The sequence below is a fragment of the Phyllobates terribilis genome, unplaced genomic scaffold (genome assembly GCF_046119375.1).
Source record: "Phyllobates terribilis strain yellow unplaced genomic scaffold, ASM4611937v1 Scaffold_5__5_contigs__length_657084704, whole genome shotgun sequence".
In the NCBI taxonomy this organism is placed as follows: domain Eukaryota; kingdom Metazoa; phylum Chordata; class Amphibia; order Anura; family Dendrobatidae; genus Phyllobates; species Phyllobates terribilis.
This window is the reverse complement of record NW_027362765.1, coordinates 575,216,502-575,230,761: the sequence shown is the minus strand read 5'-3', so window position 1 is coordinate 575,230,761 and position 14,260 is coordinate 575,216,502. Positions and strand designations below refer to the sequence as shown.

The following is a 14,260-nucleotide window of genomic DNA, read 5'->3' as shown; positions in this document are numbered from 1 at the left end:
CACTCTTGGCCAGAGAGGAGGATCCAAAACTAAGGACTGCCCATTTTACCTGAGAATTCCTCAACAGTGTGTATAAAAGTGTATTTTCCCTAAACTGGGCAACCCCCTTAACAATTTTCTAGCAAAACAATAATAATTATAATCTGAGCAATACCCTCCATGGTAAATCTTCAATAATATGCTCTAGGATAGTAATTTGAATACCTATGTGGCATTCCCAGGATGACGTACTCCAGTCCCATCTCACTGGACTTGTCAATGATGGCTTTCAATGCTGGGATCATCACTTCACAGCCTTCTAAGCCAAACCTCTTCTCTGATGACCACTTACGAGCTAGAAAGTCCTCAAACCTAAAGAAAAGAGGACGTAGCAGACTGAATAGTCTACATATTAAGAACGGCAATGCACAGAGAAACTCCTGGGAAATAAAGGAAGAAACTCCTAAACATCACCACATTGGCTCCACAAGACATGTCCGATATTATCCACATTACAAGCTTGGGCCACTTTATGGTACGCTTTCTACCCCTCTTTGGAGCCTTCAACTTGTCCACCTGGGTGTTGTCCTCCCAGTCCTACGGCACTGAGAGTAAAGAATACACTGTATACGCAATACATCAGTTACAAACCCACAACTTATTCAGCCAACCGATTTCTACCAGGATAACCTATAAGGACACGAAATCCAGTTCTTCTAAAGGCCAAAAGAAAGGAATCTTTGCTTTATTGTACACTCAATAATAAGTATGGGTAGACAAAGTATGGGCAGTATGGGTAGACAAAATATGGGCAGTATGGGTAGACAAAATATGGGCAGTATGGGTAGACAAAATATGGGCAGTATGGGTAGACAAAATATGGGCAGTATGGGTAGACAAAATATGCAACTAATACCTTGTGGAACGCACTAGTCTTGCTAGAAGTGTTCTCTTTTCATCATTTGTAAATTTCATGATGCCGGGGGTCTCAAACTTTTGCCTGATCCACTGGCACTGTTCTACATCATTGATAAACATAAACTCCAACCCGATGTGCTGGCAGTATGAATGCTGAAAGACAATCCCAAGCAAAGCAAGGAAGTCACAACAAGTTGGTTAACAAGTCATTTAGAAATGTACACAAGCTCATACAGAAGTAACCACTCATTAAACTAATGTAACACGATTAATGTGGAAATTGCACACAAAATAACATACCTCCAGTCTTCTAATGATTTCTCTCAAGGACAGGGACGTTTCATTCCCTCCAATGTAAGTGGTGGTTGGAAGGCGGAAAACCTTATCTAGGTCACCCTCGTGTAAGCCATAAAAACCTACGATTTTTTAAAAAAAAAAAATAAAGACAAAACGTAAGGATGTAAAAGAAACAAAAATAGCATCAATTGGAAAAAAAGATATCTAAAAAGATCTAATTTAAGCCATGCAAATCTGGGTTATTGATCCTAATAGAAGAGGAAACATGCTCATCATAGACATGCTTGTTAAAGGTGGTTATACATATAATAAAGCAAAAGATATGAAAAGGACGCTGAAACGGAAGTAGGAAAAAATACACAAAAACAAATCACGCAAGACATCCCAGTAGGGGATTTTTTTTGCTGACCATTATCTGTCAAAATGTTTAATTTCAAGGTAAATTTCTGGAGGATTGGGAGAAAACTAAAACATCTGTCTCCGTAGATGTTCTCCATCTGACTGCACAGACTTAGCACATTGATGTCGGTGTAGAAGATGCTGAAGAAAAATGCCTAACCCCGTACAGCTCCTGCTTAGAATACTAATGTGTATTGCAACATAAAGTGATACAGAGAGGATGAAGGGCACGGAGGAATTCTAGAAGTTCAGGCTGGCTTTCTAGATTTATAAATTACTGGCATGGATATTAAAAAAAAAAGCATAAGGTCACTGCTTAATGGAAACTAACTTAAGCTGACAGTTTAAATACACTATGAGTTACTGTCCTCTTAAAACCCGGCACAAAACGATCAATACCAGGACCACTTCGCTTACAGCTTCTGTAGTTAATGTAAAAGATAATAAGAAAAGATGACGTGGCCGGTATTCCACATCACAAAAACTGTAACCAAATCTAGACGTTTCTAGATACAAAGAACTATACAAAAAATCCAGGGGTTTTTCAACAAAATGTTAGCACCTGTTCAAAAACATCTTCTAGGGCACAAAATAAAAATGTCGGAAACAAAGGAAAAGCTATAATTGACATTTATTTCAATTGCACGAAAAAGGTCATGTTCTAGATCTGTACGACACAACAATCTACGAAAAAAAGGAGTAAAGTCATAAATCAGCTCCTTAAAAAGGAAAAAAAAAAGGATGAAGTGAGTAAAATGAAAAACAACAAAGCTTGTTGAAGCGTTGTAAGCAGCTGGAGTTCATTAATCCAGAGGTTTATTATGCACAATACCAGTCAGCCGCTACAGATCATCCACCTCTTTATGACAGATGCAATACCTTACACTCCGAAACACAGCCATCAATCACTCACACAGACTTTGGAGAGCGAGAAAGTTCATAGCCCTGAGAAATAATACAAGGAGGGCGATGGAAACACAAAAGCTTTTGGAGACATTCTGAATAACTAATCCTGAAAAAAAAAGAAATAAAACCTCAGAAAGTACAACCCGCTTCTTGGTGACCGCTAAACCCACCAGATACCACAGTGTAAATATATTAGGCAAGAAATGATCTCGGCATTTCAGAGAAAGTAAATACAGTTCAGGTCCCAAATGTTATTGCTTGCGGCCATAACTTAAAAGTGGGCCTGTCACCAGGTCAATAGAGGACAGTTTTTGCCATCTTATCCACTCTGCTGCTGAGTATTTTTTTTTTTAATCCGCCATACGGTTCTAGAGATCTGGGCCTTTACATCTCACGGGATAATAATACCAAACCTGTGACCAAAGCCCCCTTGTAAAGACCATAAGAATTAGTACTAAACAGAAAGGTCCACGTCTCTAGAAACATTGATTTAAAAAAAATAAAAAAGGACACAATATTTAGGAGAGCAGTGGGAATAAAGAAGAGCCAGTTCTGACAAAGTGACAGGTCCCTTTAGGACCATCTGTAACAACCAGGCCGGAGCAGAAGGGGGTCCGTGCTGTTTTCAGCTGGATGTGCATCCTCATCCAATGGTACTCCAGGTACAGCTCTGCATCTCACTCATGTGTAAGAAATGTTAATGCATGCATTGCTCTGCTCTCAGAAGCAGCCGGATGATCATTTGTGCACAGATGTGAATGGAAAGGTTATACTGACAAGCTCTCCAATGTCAGCATGTTGACCAGGCTGCTAAATAATGAATCACAGGAGAGCGGAATATGCATGCAATCCCTAATAAATATGCAAAAAAGTTCAGACGCATAAAGAAGAAATCCAGCAGTTTACTATACACATATACATAGACACACAGCATTCTTAAAGGGAACCTGTCAAAACCGTTAACGTGAACCTGACAGCTGATACATGCCGCCTAATCCACAAGCAGCATGTATCAGACACTGGCTGCACGAATTCAGCTATATAGGTTTAGCGCTGAAACATTGCAGTGTTTCCAAGAAAAACAGTTTATAAGTCACTGGGGACCGAGCCGTCCGGGAGACTATTCGGACAGACAGGTCCTCAGCAGCTTCTCTACGCCCGCTGCTCTTCTGTGATAGGCAGAGACCTGTCAACCCATCAATCCAGGCAGCGGGCGGGGAGAAGCCTGGCGACCTGCCTGTCCGAATAGTCTCCTGTACAGCTCGGTCCCCGGCAGCTGATAAACTATGTTCTGCTCTGAAACACGGCAGCATTTCACATGTATGACTGGAATCGTGCAGCCATTGTCTGAAACATGTTGCCCTTTCCACTGGCAGCAGCTATCAACTGACAGGTTCCCTCACTGCTCCCCCCTCCTAAAATTATTAAGATTGCATAGCCATTTAAAAGATAAACCAGTTGATCCCTTTATGACCCCAAAGTGCTGGGATAAATTGTGTTTTGTAGTCGTCTGGATGTGCATTAGGTTGGGGACGATGCACTTACAGCTTCACAGTCCTTAACAAGCACCCTCCCTTGATCGGTCAATTAGCCAGGCTGCTAGTTCAGGAATAAAGTGGAGGATAAGGAGCTGTATGTGCATCATCACACCCCCATGCACTTCAAGACAACTTCAAAATGTGTTTTATTCCTGCTAAAGCAGCACTTTGGGGTCATAAAGGGATCGACTGGCTCATCATTTAAAGGGCTACAAAGTCGTATATATGTTCTGGGGGTTAAAGTTTGACAGGTTCCCATTAAAATGGTTCTCCGGTGAAAGCAAGTTATCCATATTATAGACAATAACTTCTTGATCGTGTAGGTCCGACCACTGAGACCCGCAGTAATCAGCAGAGCAGGGAACTTTTACCCCCGTTAGAATAAAGCTGCAGGTGCCTGCTCAATCGCTACTCCACTCACTCCCTACGGGGCAGCCTAGCGCAGCGCTCAGCTTTTCCAGCAGCCTCATGGAGAATAGTTGCAGTGGCAGTTAGCAAATGTGTTGAGAACACGATTTTGTGCCCATTACTAATTTGTAGCATCACCCGCTTGTTCATGCAGTGCTACTCACAGACTACACAGGGCTCCTGTTCTCAAAATGTCAATTGATGGGGGAGCATGTGACCAGACCTGCCCATCAGTCTCCTCCAATTGAGAAACACTGCACATGGGAAAGCCACTTTTCCAATGGAGATGCACATGAAAGTTGTGCAATCAACAAGGAAGGCTGTACTAACAAGTAAAGGAAGAGAGCAATTAGTGCCACAAAATCACAACACATTAACTGAAATGAAGATAAAGTGACCAACTCCTTTAAGTTTTTCTAAACTGCACTAGATTTGGGGGAAATCTGGCTTTTTAGAACTTTCCCTAAAGTTAATGTATGACCCTTCAAGGATAATAGACAAGCTGGAGACCCAACCCAACTACAGACAGTTACAGTCTTTGCCCCTAATTAGTGTAGAACAGAGTTTGTCTGGCAGAGGGAGGCGGCCTTAAAGAGTACATTTGGGCTGACTCTCCTTTTCCAAGTTTGTGCTACATTATGAAATATCAGCTGCGTAAAACTTACATTATTATTTATTTTTTAAATTTCTCCTCTCGTTTGCGGATATATTACATTGTAAAGTTTAGGTTATAATTTGTTATAGTTCAATCAGGCTTTGCTAGAAATTTGTCTCTGGGGGCATGTACTTCTTCTCCTGCATGAGGTTGACCAATAATAAACAGGAAGTGTCATGCAGAGGAGAAAAGAAAACGCCCCCCTGTCCTCACTGATCTCTGTAGTTACTGTGTAGACATACAGCAGAGCAGAGTTATACATTATTGAAAACACTTCCAGATCTCAACTCAGTGGAGGGAGGCTGAGAGCTGTGCGGATTGTAAGAGATCTGGAACTGTTTGTAATGATACTTAACTCAGCTCTGATGTTTCTCTATATCGTAGCTGCAGAGATGAGTAAGGAGAGACGGAGTGATCTTTTCTCCCCTGTGTATTGATGACTGTTTATATTTGATCAACATCATGTGGGGTACACTCCGCTAGGCCACTCTGCACTTTAATTTACATCAGGCACTGGTGTAAATTATACAAGATCTCTCAGGCAGTGGGTGGCTCCACTATTCAACAAAGTCCCATTCACTTTTTCAAAAGTGGCAAAAATGGCATAAAACCAAAGAGACGTTCATTTGTGTGCAAAACTTGTTGTTCCACGGGTTGTTGTTTTTTCTTTTGAGTTATTTTGTGGCTTTTTATTTTACATTTTGAAAATGCATAAAAAAAAAAAATTCATTTCATATCTAGAGCATACTTGCCCACCGACTCAGAAGAGGGGGAAAAACGCTACAAAACAAGGTATGTTTCAATACAAGCTAACATTAGGCATGAAGAAAAAAATTGCAATCAAAAACACTACTAAAAACACGCACAAAATATAGTGTTTTTCTGGAAATAATACTACACATTTAAGCCAAAATAATCAGTTCCTACAGCACACTCGACTGACAGAACATGGTGAACATAAAACATAGGCTTTATTACCTATAGCTGTAGCCATTATTTATTTCAAATAAATTAGGACATAACTTTTTTTTTCAATGCATATTATTTTTAGGTATAAAATTTGATATTTTACAAACATAAAAAATGTTAACACTTATGGCTACATCTATAAGCAAAGGAAAAAATATTGCTGTAATCACTAAACAAAGCAAAATCAAATACATTGCATAAGTGTGTGATCAGCTATACAACTATGGATTAGAAGCACATAAAGCCAAAACACAGCAAAGTCACAGAGAAGGCACAAAACCACCAACAGCGCTCACTTTGCTACCTTCTAGACAATTTACAGTCCTGGACTCTCACCAAGTTTATCAAGTGTAGTGATAAGATCAGAGGGAACAAAAGAGTCCAAGTCGGCATCCAAAATTCCAAGAGGGTCCAGTTGAGCCACATGATGTCCACGGATCTGTCCAATTTGAAGAGGTAAGCCAAAGAAAACAAAAATCACAAAATAGGGTCATCAAGTGGCCTAGTAAGCTGCTTACCAATGTCTGTGTGCCCCACTGAGTCTTCATCCACAGAATCACCAAAAAAGACTTGATTAATTCCTAATGGATCCAAACTTGCAGCATGGTGTCCTCTGATCTGCAAGTAAGGACAAGACTGCTGGCTGAAACCTCTGCCTTCTACTGTGCCATTACACCCATCACTGGGCCGCTAAAAGTCCGAATTACATTGGACTACATAAAATTATTTATTAAATGTTCCTTCCAGAAATGTAAAGAACATTGCTACAGATATCTGAAACTCAAGTCATTTCTGTTTATATAGGTTTGGAAAGGAAAACTGCATCTCCTTAAGGAAACCACAGTCGTATTGGCAATGCTCCATGTGAATAACATGCAAATTATTTTTTTGTAAGGAAAGAAAATTATCTACATCTCAGAGGTGCCTTCAATGGGAAGTAACCATCTTGTATGTCAATGTATGACCCATTAGTGAGCCCTGCAACATGACTAAGGATACAAACCTACAAAAGACAAAAAATATATCACATACCCTACCATCATTATATATAAATGTAAAGCAAAGTTGCATATGAAATATATGGTACTTAGTGAACTATTTTTGATCAAAAAAAGTATACAAGCCATCCCACCAGCGACAAGGTGACCCTAATTGGGACGGTCCTACACTGTCAAAACTAAGGAACCTGCTCTGCATGGATGAGGGAAAAGTAGCTCAAAACAGTGGTTTGTAGATGGCCACCTGACTTTGAAAACTTTGCTATATCACTAGGACTATTAGCAAAGGGTCAAACATTGACTTTCAGGGTAAGACCACCTATAAGTGGAACTTTCGAGACAGTTGCAAGATGGCTCAGCGGGTGCACAGTTGCATTGCAACATGGAGAAGCTGAACTTGAATCTGAACACACACATTACTGTGGAGATCCGGAACTATGTATAAGAAACACTGAGCACCTACCGATATAAAAGGTTAAAAGTAATGAGTTGAGAATCCCTGACCTAAAAAAGTAATGAGGATAAAAACAAGCAGGAGGCAAACAGAGGGCACCTGGTTAGGTAGAGCGGTCACTTTAAGGCAACAAATATACTAATCTTATGTGTATTTACCTGGTGAACTACTAGAATTTGAAACTCTGGGTAAAATCATGTAACCTAACAAAAAAGTCATTTTCCAGGGATGTCATTTTGTTCCAAGGAGCTTACCTGGTATGCTCTGATTAATGATTGCACGGCCAGATGGTCCTCCACCAGCTTCTCCGCTTTGGCCGGAGCCATAGCAAGACCTTGGCTGCGAATCAACAATGCTTTATTTTGCATATCTGCTGCTTTTGCTATCTGATGGGCTTCACCTGGCGAGGCACCAGCATCAGCATTGCGGAAAAAAGAATCCCATGACTGTTCAGAAAAAAATAAAGACAAAAGCAGCAATCTTACTGAGACTTATTTAATGTTATTTGGAAACCTAGTTTACTAACTGAATGCGGATTAAAGAATATTTAATAGCCGCACATACTGTATATTCATGAAGGCATTTCAATGGCTTATAAAATAGGCTAGTAGAAAGACAAGATGACCATTAGGAAAATTATTGAAGGAATAAATTAAAGGAGTCGTCCGGTCCAAATTGATAAGTCTGCAGTCACTCTGTGTGACTGCAGACTTACGAATCCCCCAAGCACACGCACTGTGTGCTGCAGGGATTCACTGGTTTCAGACCCGGTAACGGAGGGTACGTATGAGTTATACATACACCCGGCCAGTGGGCGTGGCCTCGCTCTCCATACACCTGTATGGAGCGAGGCCGCACCCTCTAGTCGAACACGCCTACAGGCCGGCCGTGTCACTAGTCACTCCATAGCAGGTTGCTGTAGCTTCAATATAATTAGTGTTTTATCACTAGAAGATTATCACGGCAGGACTAAATGTAACCACGCCCTCACCACCGGTTGGCAGCTTGCTGACAATGTACAGTGTACACAGGAAGCTGCCAATCAATGGTGTGGAGGGGGGGGGATTCACTTTTTGGAGTTACCATTACTATATATTCGGATAAATGGGATCTGATCATATTCCAAGTAGTTGCCAAAGCCATCGTCCTGGTCGGCTTTACTTATGTGACAGATGCCTCCTAATACCAGTTTTTAACGTGCATGATGTGCAACCTACATATTGTAGTAGACAAAGTGTACAATAAGCTAGCTATATTACACATCGCATTTTATAATTATCGTAGGGACAGATTTTCTAGCGTTGAAGTTAAAATACTGGGATACCCCCAATACACTGACGCGTCCACATTCAGAACTTCCTTGGTAACACAACTAAGTCGCAGATACTTGTGTTTGGGCAACAGAAGTTGAGAAAAAGTCAGAGCTTTTCGTGTCACATACTTAACTCCTGGGTTTAAAGGGAATCTGCGACAAAACAAATATTAAAAATAATAGGCCTTTAAAATCCTCACTTTCTTTTCCTATACTGTGTAAAGAAAGAACAAACAAAAAAAAAGTGAGCATTTTAAAGGTCTATTATTATTTGTTTTCTGTAATAATTGAAGGCGTGCTTCTTGCGAAACTACATTTTTGGTTTGAGTTACCATCCATCCAGAATTATGACGTCCAAAAATCCTCCTATAAATGGTCTCACTTTGATTACAATATTTCAATTCTGTGTAACAGTTGCATTTGGCTGAGAACATTCTCCTAACGAGAACGTCCGTAAAAGGGAATCTGTCACCACCTTTGACCTATGTAAACTATTAATATGGGCATACAGGTTATAAACTGCTGATGTCACGGGTGTATCAGGTTTGACAGACAGTCGTTCTGGATCCGGCTGTAGAAGGTTGCTGCGTTTGGCTTTGCAGACACCTTCTTGATCTTTTCATTATCCTTTTCTCACTAGGACCCAGCAGTGATCTCCACCTTCTGCTGCTAATTAACACACCCTTGCTTGATCTTTAACCCCTTAATGACTGGCACATGTTCCATTTTTGCGGTTTCATTTTTTGCTCCCCTACTTCCCAGAGCCATAGCCTTTTTATTTTTCAGTCAATATGGCCATGTGAGGGCTTATTTTTTGCGGGACAAGTTGTACTTTTAAACGCCATCACTGGTTTTGCCATATCGTGTACGGGAAAACGGGAAAAACATTCCAAGTGCGGTGAAATTGCAAAAAAAATGCATTTCCACGGTTGTTGCTTTTTTTTTACCACGTTCACTGAATGCTAAAACTGACCTGCCATTATTATTCTCCAGGTGATTACGAGTTCGTAGACACCAAACATGTATAGGTTCTTTTTTATTTAAGTATTGAAAAAAGAATCCAAGTTTTGCTATAAAAAAAAAATGAATAAAAAAAATGGCGCCATTTTCCGAGACCTGTAGCGTCTCCATTTTTTGGGATCTGGGGCCAAGTGAGGGCTTATTTTTTGCGTGCCGAGCTGACGTTTTTATTGATACTATTTCGGGGCAGATGTGATGTTTTGATCACCTGCAATTGGCATTTTATTTCAATGACCAAAAAAACGTAATTCTGGAGTTTAAAATTTTTTTCTCGTTACGTCGTTTACCGATTGGATTAATTCTTTTTTTATATTGATAGATCGGGCAATTCTGAACGTGACGATACCCAATATGTGTATGTGTTTTTTTTTTTATTATTTTATTTTGAATGGGGTGAAAGGGGAGTGATTTCAACTTTTATATTTTTTTCATATTTTTAAAAACATTTTTTTCCACTTTCTGCTTGCTTCAATAGTCTCCATAGGAGATTAGAACCTGCAGTTATCTGATGGGCTCTGTTACACAGAGGCCATGAGCAGATCACCTCTATGTAGCAGAAATGCTCATGTGCTATGAGCGTCAACCACTAGGTGGCGCTCATAGCAAGCGAGACATGACAACCACAGGGATCTGCTGCAGACCCCGGGTTGTCATGTCCACGCATCGGTGACCCGCGATCACGTGACGGGGTCATCGATGGACGGGGCTAATGCCGCGCTTCTGTTGCGCCAATGTTAAATGCCGCTGTCAGAGATTGACAGCAGCATTTAACTGGTTAATAGCTGTGGGTGGATCGCGATTCCACCCGCGGCTGTTGCGGGCACATGTCAGCTGTAAGAATCAGCTGACATGTGCCCTGTTCAGTGTGGGCTCAGCGCCGGAGCCCGTGATGGCCTAAGGCGTACTAACACGCCCTAGGCCAGTAAGGAGTTAAAAACACTCACTATCTCCAGGAAGTCGCCAGTGATAGAAGTATATTCCTCCGTTCAGGCCTGGAGTTCAAGCAGTCGGCTAGTTTCTTCTTGGAGTTCCTTGGTGGATTGTAGTCGTGATCTCTCTGGTGTCTTCTCAAAGCTAAGTGTTTCCCCTTGTCTATTTTCCTTGTTTGTCTTTAGTTGCAGTGGGGGCTGACTAGTGCTCACCCCTCCCCCCACCCTACCTAGGGCCTAGTTCTAGGGTCAGCCAGGGATTAGGTGTCCTGCTCAGCGATAGGTGAGAAACCTATTTAGGGACGGTAGGGGAGTCAGGGTGTTGTAAGATCTGCCTAGGGATCTCCACACTCCCTAGTTGTTGGGCTTCCCCCCTTTTCCCATCGTCGTACGCTGGGTCCTTCCCATACCTTGAATGACAGCTGAAAGGAGTCCTACCTGTATGTCTCCTATCAGATGCCTTGTTGTGGATAAATCATTTTTTATCACTTTATATAAATGACCTCTTCCAGGCTATGGGGAGGATGCTGCCTTATTTTACATGAATGGAGAGTTACCAGTGTGAGACAAGTAACTAAGTTACTAACACAGAACAGGAGAAATAAAATTTGTCTTCTTGCAAAGGCATCTTTTGCAGCTCTAAGGCTATGTGCCCACGTTGCATTTATGAAGCAGAAAATTTCTGCTGCATAAATGCAAGTCCTCTCCCGGAAAAACGCATGCGGAATTCCGCACGCGTTTATCGCGCATTTTTTGCGCGTTTATCACGCGTTTTCCACATGCGGAATTGCCTTGCGTTTTTTATGCATTGGACAAAGGCAATTCCGCTTGCGGAAACGCAAAATTAAATGACATGCTGCGGATTTTTGAACGCGGCATAAACGCTGCGGAAAAATCCGCAGCATGTGCATAGTGACGCGCCCCCTGGGCCATATTCTTTAGGGGAATATCCGGAGCCGGATCAGATGGGAGTTGTAGTCTTCCGAGTGGCTGTGACCCGGTCCGTGCCCAGGGTGTCAAGCTCAGAGTATGTGGCAGTCCTACAGATGTTATAAAGTTCTTAATGTCGACTACGCCACCCGTTGTATTGCGGTCACTATGGCCGCCGCTGCAGCAGGGTCCGCTGAGGCTGATGGTGTTGGTGCAGCTTTTGGTAGTATAACCCCCAACGGGTGGGGTATAGCCTCAGGGGGTCAGGTGCAGAGGATGGGGGTTGTGGTGGTGCAGCATAGATGTTAAGTGAAGACAGAGTCGGGTTGTGCAGTTTAAGGTATTTACTCACTGCTGATGTTCCGGTCACTCCAGCTTCAAGTGACCACCCGAGCCGTGCTGCGTCCACCAGGTCCTGGATTCAGCAAACCCCCAAACAAGTCCGGAGCGTGACCCTGAGCTCTCCTTCTGTCCTTTCCTCTGGCCGTCCCCACTAGTGATCCACCTAGGTCCAGCTCCCTCGGGCCTTCTGTTGGGAGACCCTTGGCCTTGGGTTCCCTGACCCTCCACGTGGTTTGCCTTCGGGGTGGATGTGGTGGGTGGCCGTGGCAGATCCTGCCCACGGCCTCCGGTCTCTGGCTAGGGTGTGCTTTTGCCCCCACCAGTTTGGGATCCGGTACCCTATTGCCGACTCTTCACCCGGGGATTGAATTTGGGTTCTCAGAGTCCTTTCTTTTTCCCTCTCTGGGTCTTTCCTTCTCTGCTCCACTCTCTCTCTGCAGGCTTATCTGGACCTCTGCTTCTTACTGACTCTGACAGACTGACCCTGATCTTTGATGGTGCCCACCTTATATACTCCCTCTATGTGTGAGCTCAGGTGACCAGCACCCAATGAGCTCCTATCTTTACCCAGGCTGCTCCCCCTATCTGCCCCTACACTACTTGGGATGTACCACCCCCCTCCCACTCCAGCCAGGAACAGACTCGGTCGTACCTGCACATTTCTAAGTGGGAGTACCGTCGGCCTGCCCCTCGGAAATGGGATGTGTGTAGTGCATGCAGCTTACCGAGCTCAGGTCCACACTCCATCCTTACCCGGGAGTGGAATATCACACCTCTGGGTTGAGGTGCAATACCCCTGTAGCAGCCGAATCCTCAGGGTGCTACAATAGAACTTGCGGAATCCCATTGGGGACCATGGGGTGCGGATATACATGCGTTTTTCAAGCGTTTACGCTGCGGAAATTCCGCAGCATATACGCTTGAAAAATGCTACGTGGGCACACAGCCTTAAGCTTTGCTGTATTGTAACAATTATTGCAACCCTGTCGGCCTTTGAGATGGAAGCTGAGAGGAACCTGCAGATGTGTCAGGCATAAATCACATACAGCTCTGCAGTGAGATCAGGAGAGCAGCCATTACACATCACACTGGTAACTCCCCCTTCATGTAACATAAGATCTAGAGGCAGGGTTATCTTCCAGGCAGCATCCTCCCCAGAGCCCGGAAGAGGTCACTTATATAAAGTGATAAAGGATGATTTATCCACAGCAAGTAGTGTTGAGCGAGTATGTTTTGCTAACCCTTTCGCCGAGTATGCTCGGGCCGAGCTCAGAGTAGTTACATCTGCTCGGTGATGTGTTTGAATCCCTCCCGTGTGCATGATTTGCAACGGTTTGACAGCTTTATTACATGTAAGGAATGTGTAAGAAATAGACATTCCTCACATGTATTAAAACTGTCAAACAGTTGCAAATCATGCACACGGGAACGATTCAAGCATATCACCGAGCAGCTGTAAATACTCGGAGCTCGGCCCGAGCATACTCGGAACAGAACATACTCGCTCAACACTAACAACAAGGCATCTGATAGGAGACATACAGGTAGGACTCTTCAGCAGTCTATAACCTGTATGCCCTTATTAATAGTTTACATAGGTCAAATGTGGCGACAGATTCCCTTTAACATGTACAGAGTAACCAGATTTTCCATGCAAAATTGCTGTCATTTTCTGTACTAGACCAGACTGAACATGTCAAGTGAATGTCAAGATCCAAAAAGCAAGCGTTAGTTGTATTACTAGTGTGTCTCTGCCCATGCTCGTAATCCAAGAAAGAATTCACTATCAAAATACAGAGAGGCGGCCGAAAACACAAATGAAAATAGTTGATATCACAGGCAGCAGGTGAAACATAACAGGTTAATATATCATTACATGTTCAGACATGTTTTAGCTATTTCAATTGTTGCCAAGTTTCCTCTAAATATCAGAAAATTGGCTTCACAAAATATTCTGCATCTTTATATTTGCAAAAATAATAAATGTTTCAAAGTGCTGTAACTTTTATGCATTAATTATATGTAGCAGTAAAAAGAAAACTCTTTGATATCATAGAAACAAGAGCCAACTAAGCAATTTCATTGTCAGATTTGAATTGAGGAGGTGAAAATCATTAAGAAATGGTTGATTTCATAACTGAACCTGACAACTTTTGAAAATATGTAGAACAGTGTAAATCAGACAAAATCTTGACAGCGGAACATA

General features: G+C 42.4%; 1 protein-coding gene across 2 annotated transcripts in view; it reads right to left on the bottom strand.

Annotated features, from left to right (window-relative positions):
• The window catches only part of OGDHL (oxoglutarate dehydrogenase L), a 117,887-nt gene that overhangs the window by 55,894 nt on the left and 47,733 nt on the right, over positions 1–14,260 (bottom strand). Inside the window, exons 3-7 of one of the 2 annotated variants that reach the window (XM_073685962.1) lie at positions 7,776–7,967; positions 6,406–6,508; positions 1,198–1,313; positions 896–1,050; positions 205–351 (exon numbers count right to left, since the gene is read on the bottom strand). In XM_073685962.1, coding sequence (XP_073542063.1) covers positions 205–351; positions 896–1,050; positions 1,198–1,313; positions 6,406–6,508; positions 7,776–7,967 — 713 coding nt within the window. Of the gene's footprint in view, positions 1–204; positions 352–895; positions 1,051–1,197; positions 1,314–6,405; positions 6,509–6,587; positions 6,688–7,775; positions 7,968–14,260 lie in introns of both variants that reach the window. The other variant, XM_073685963.1, reaches the window with a different exon arrangement.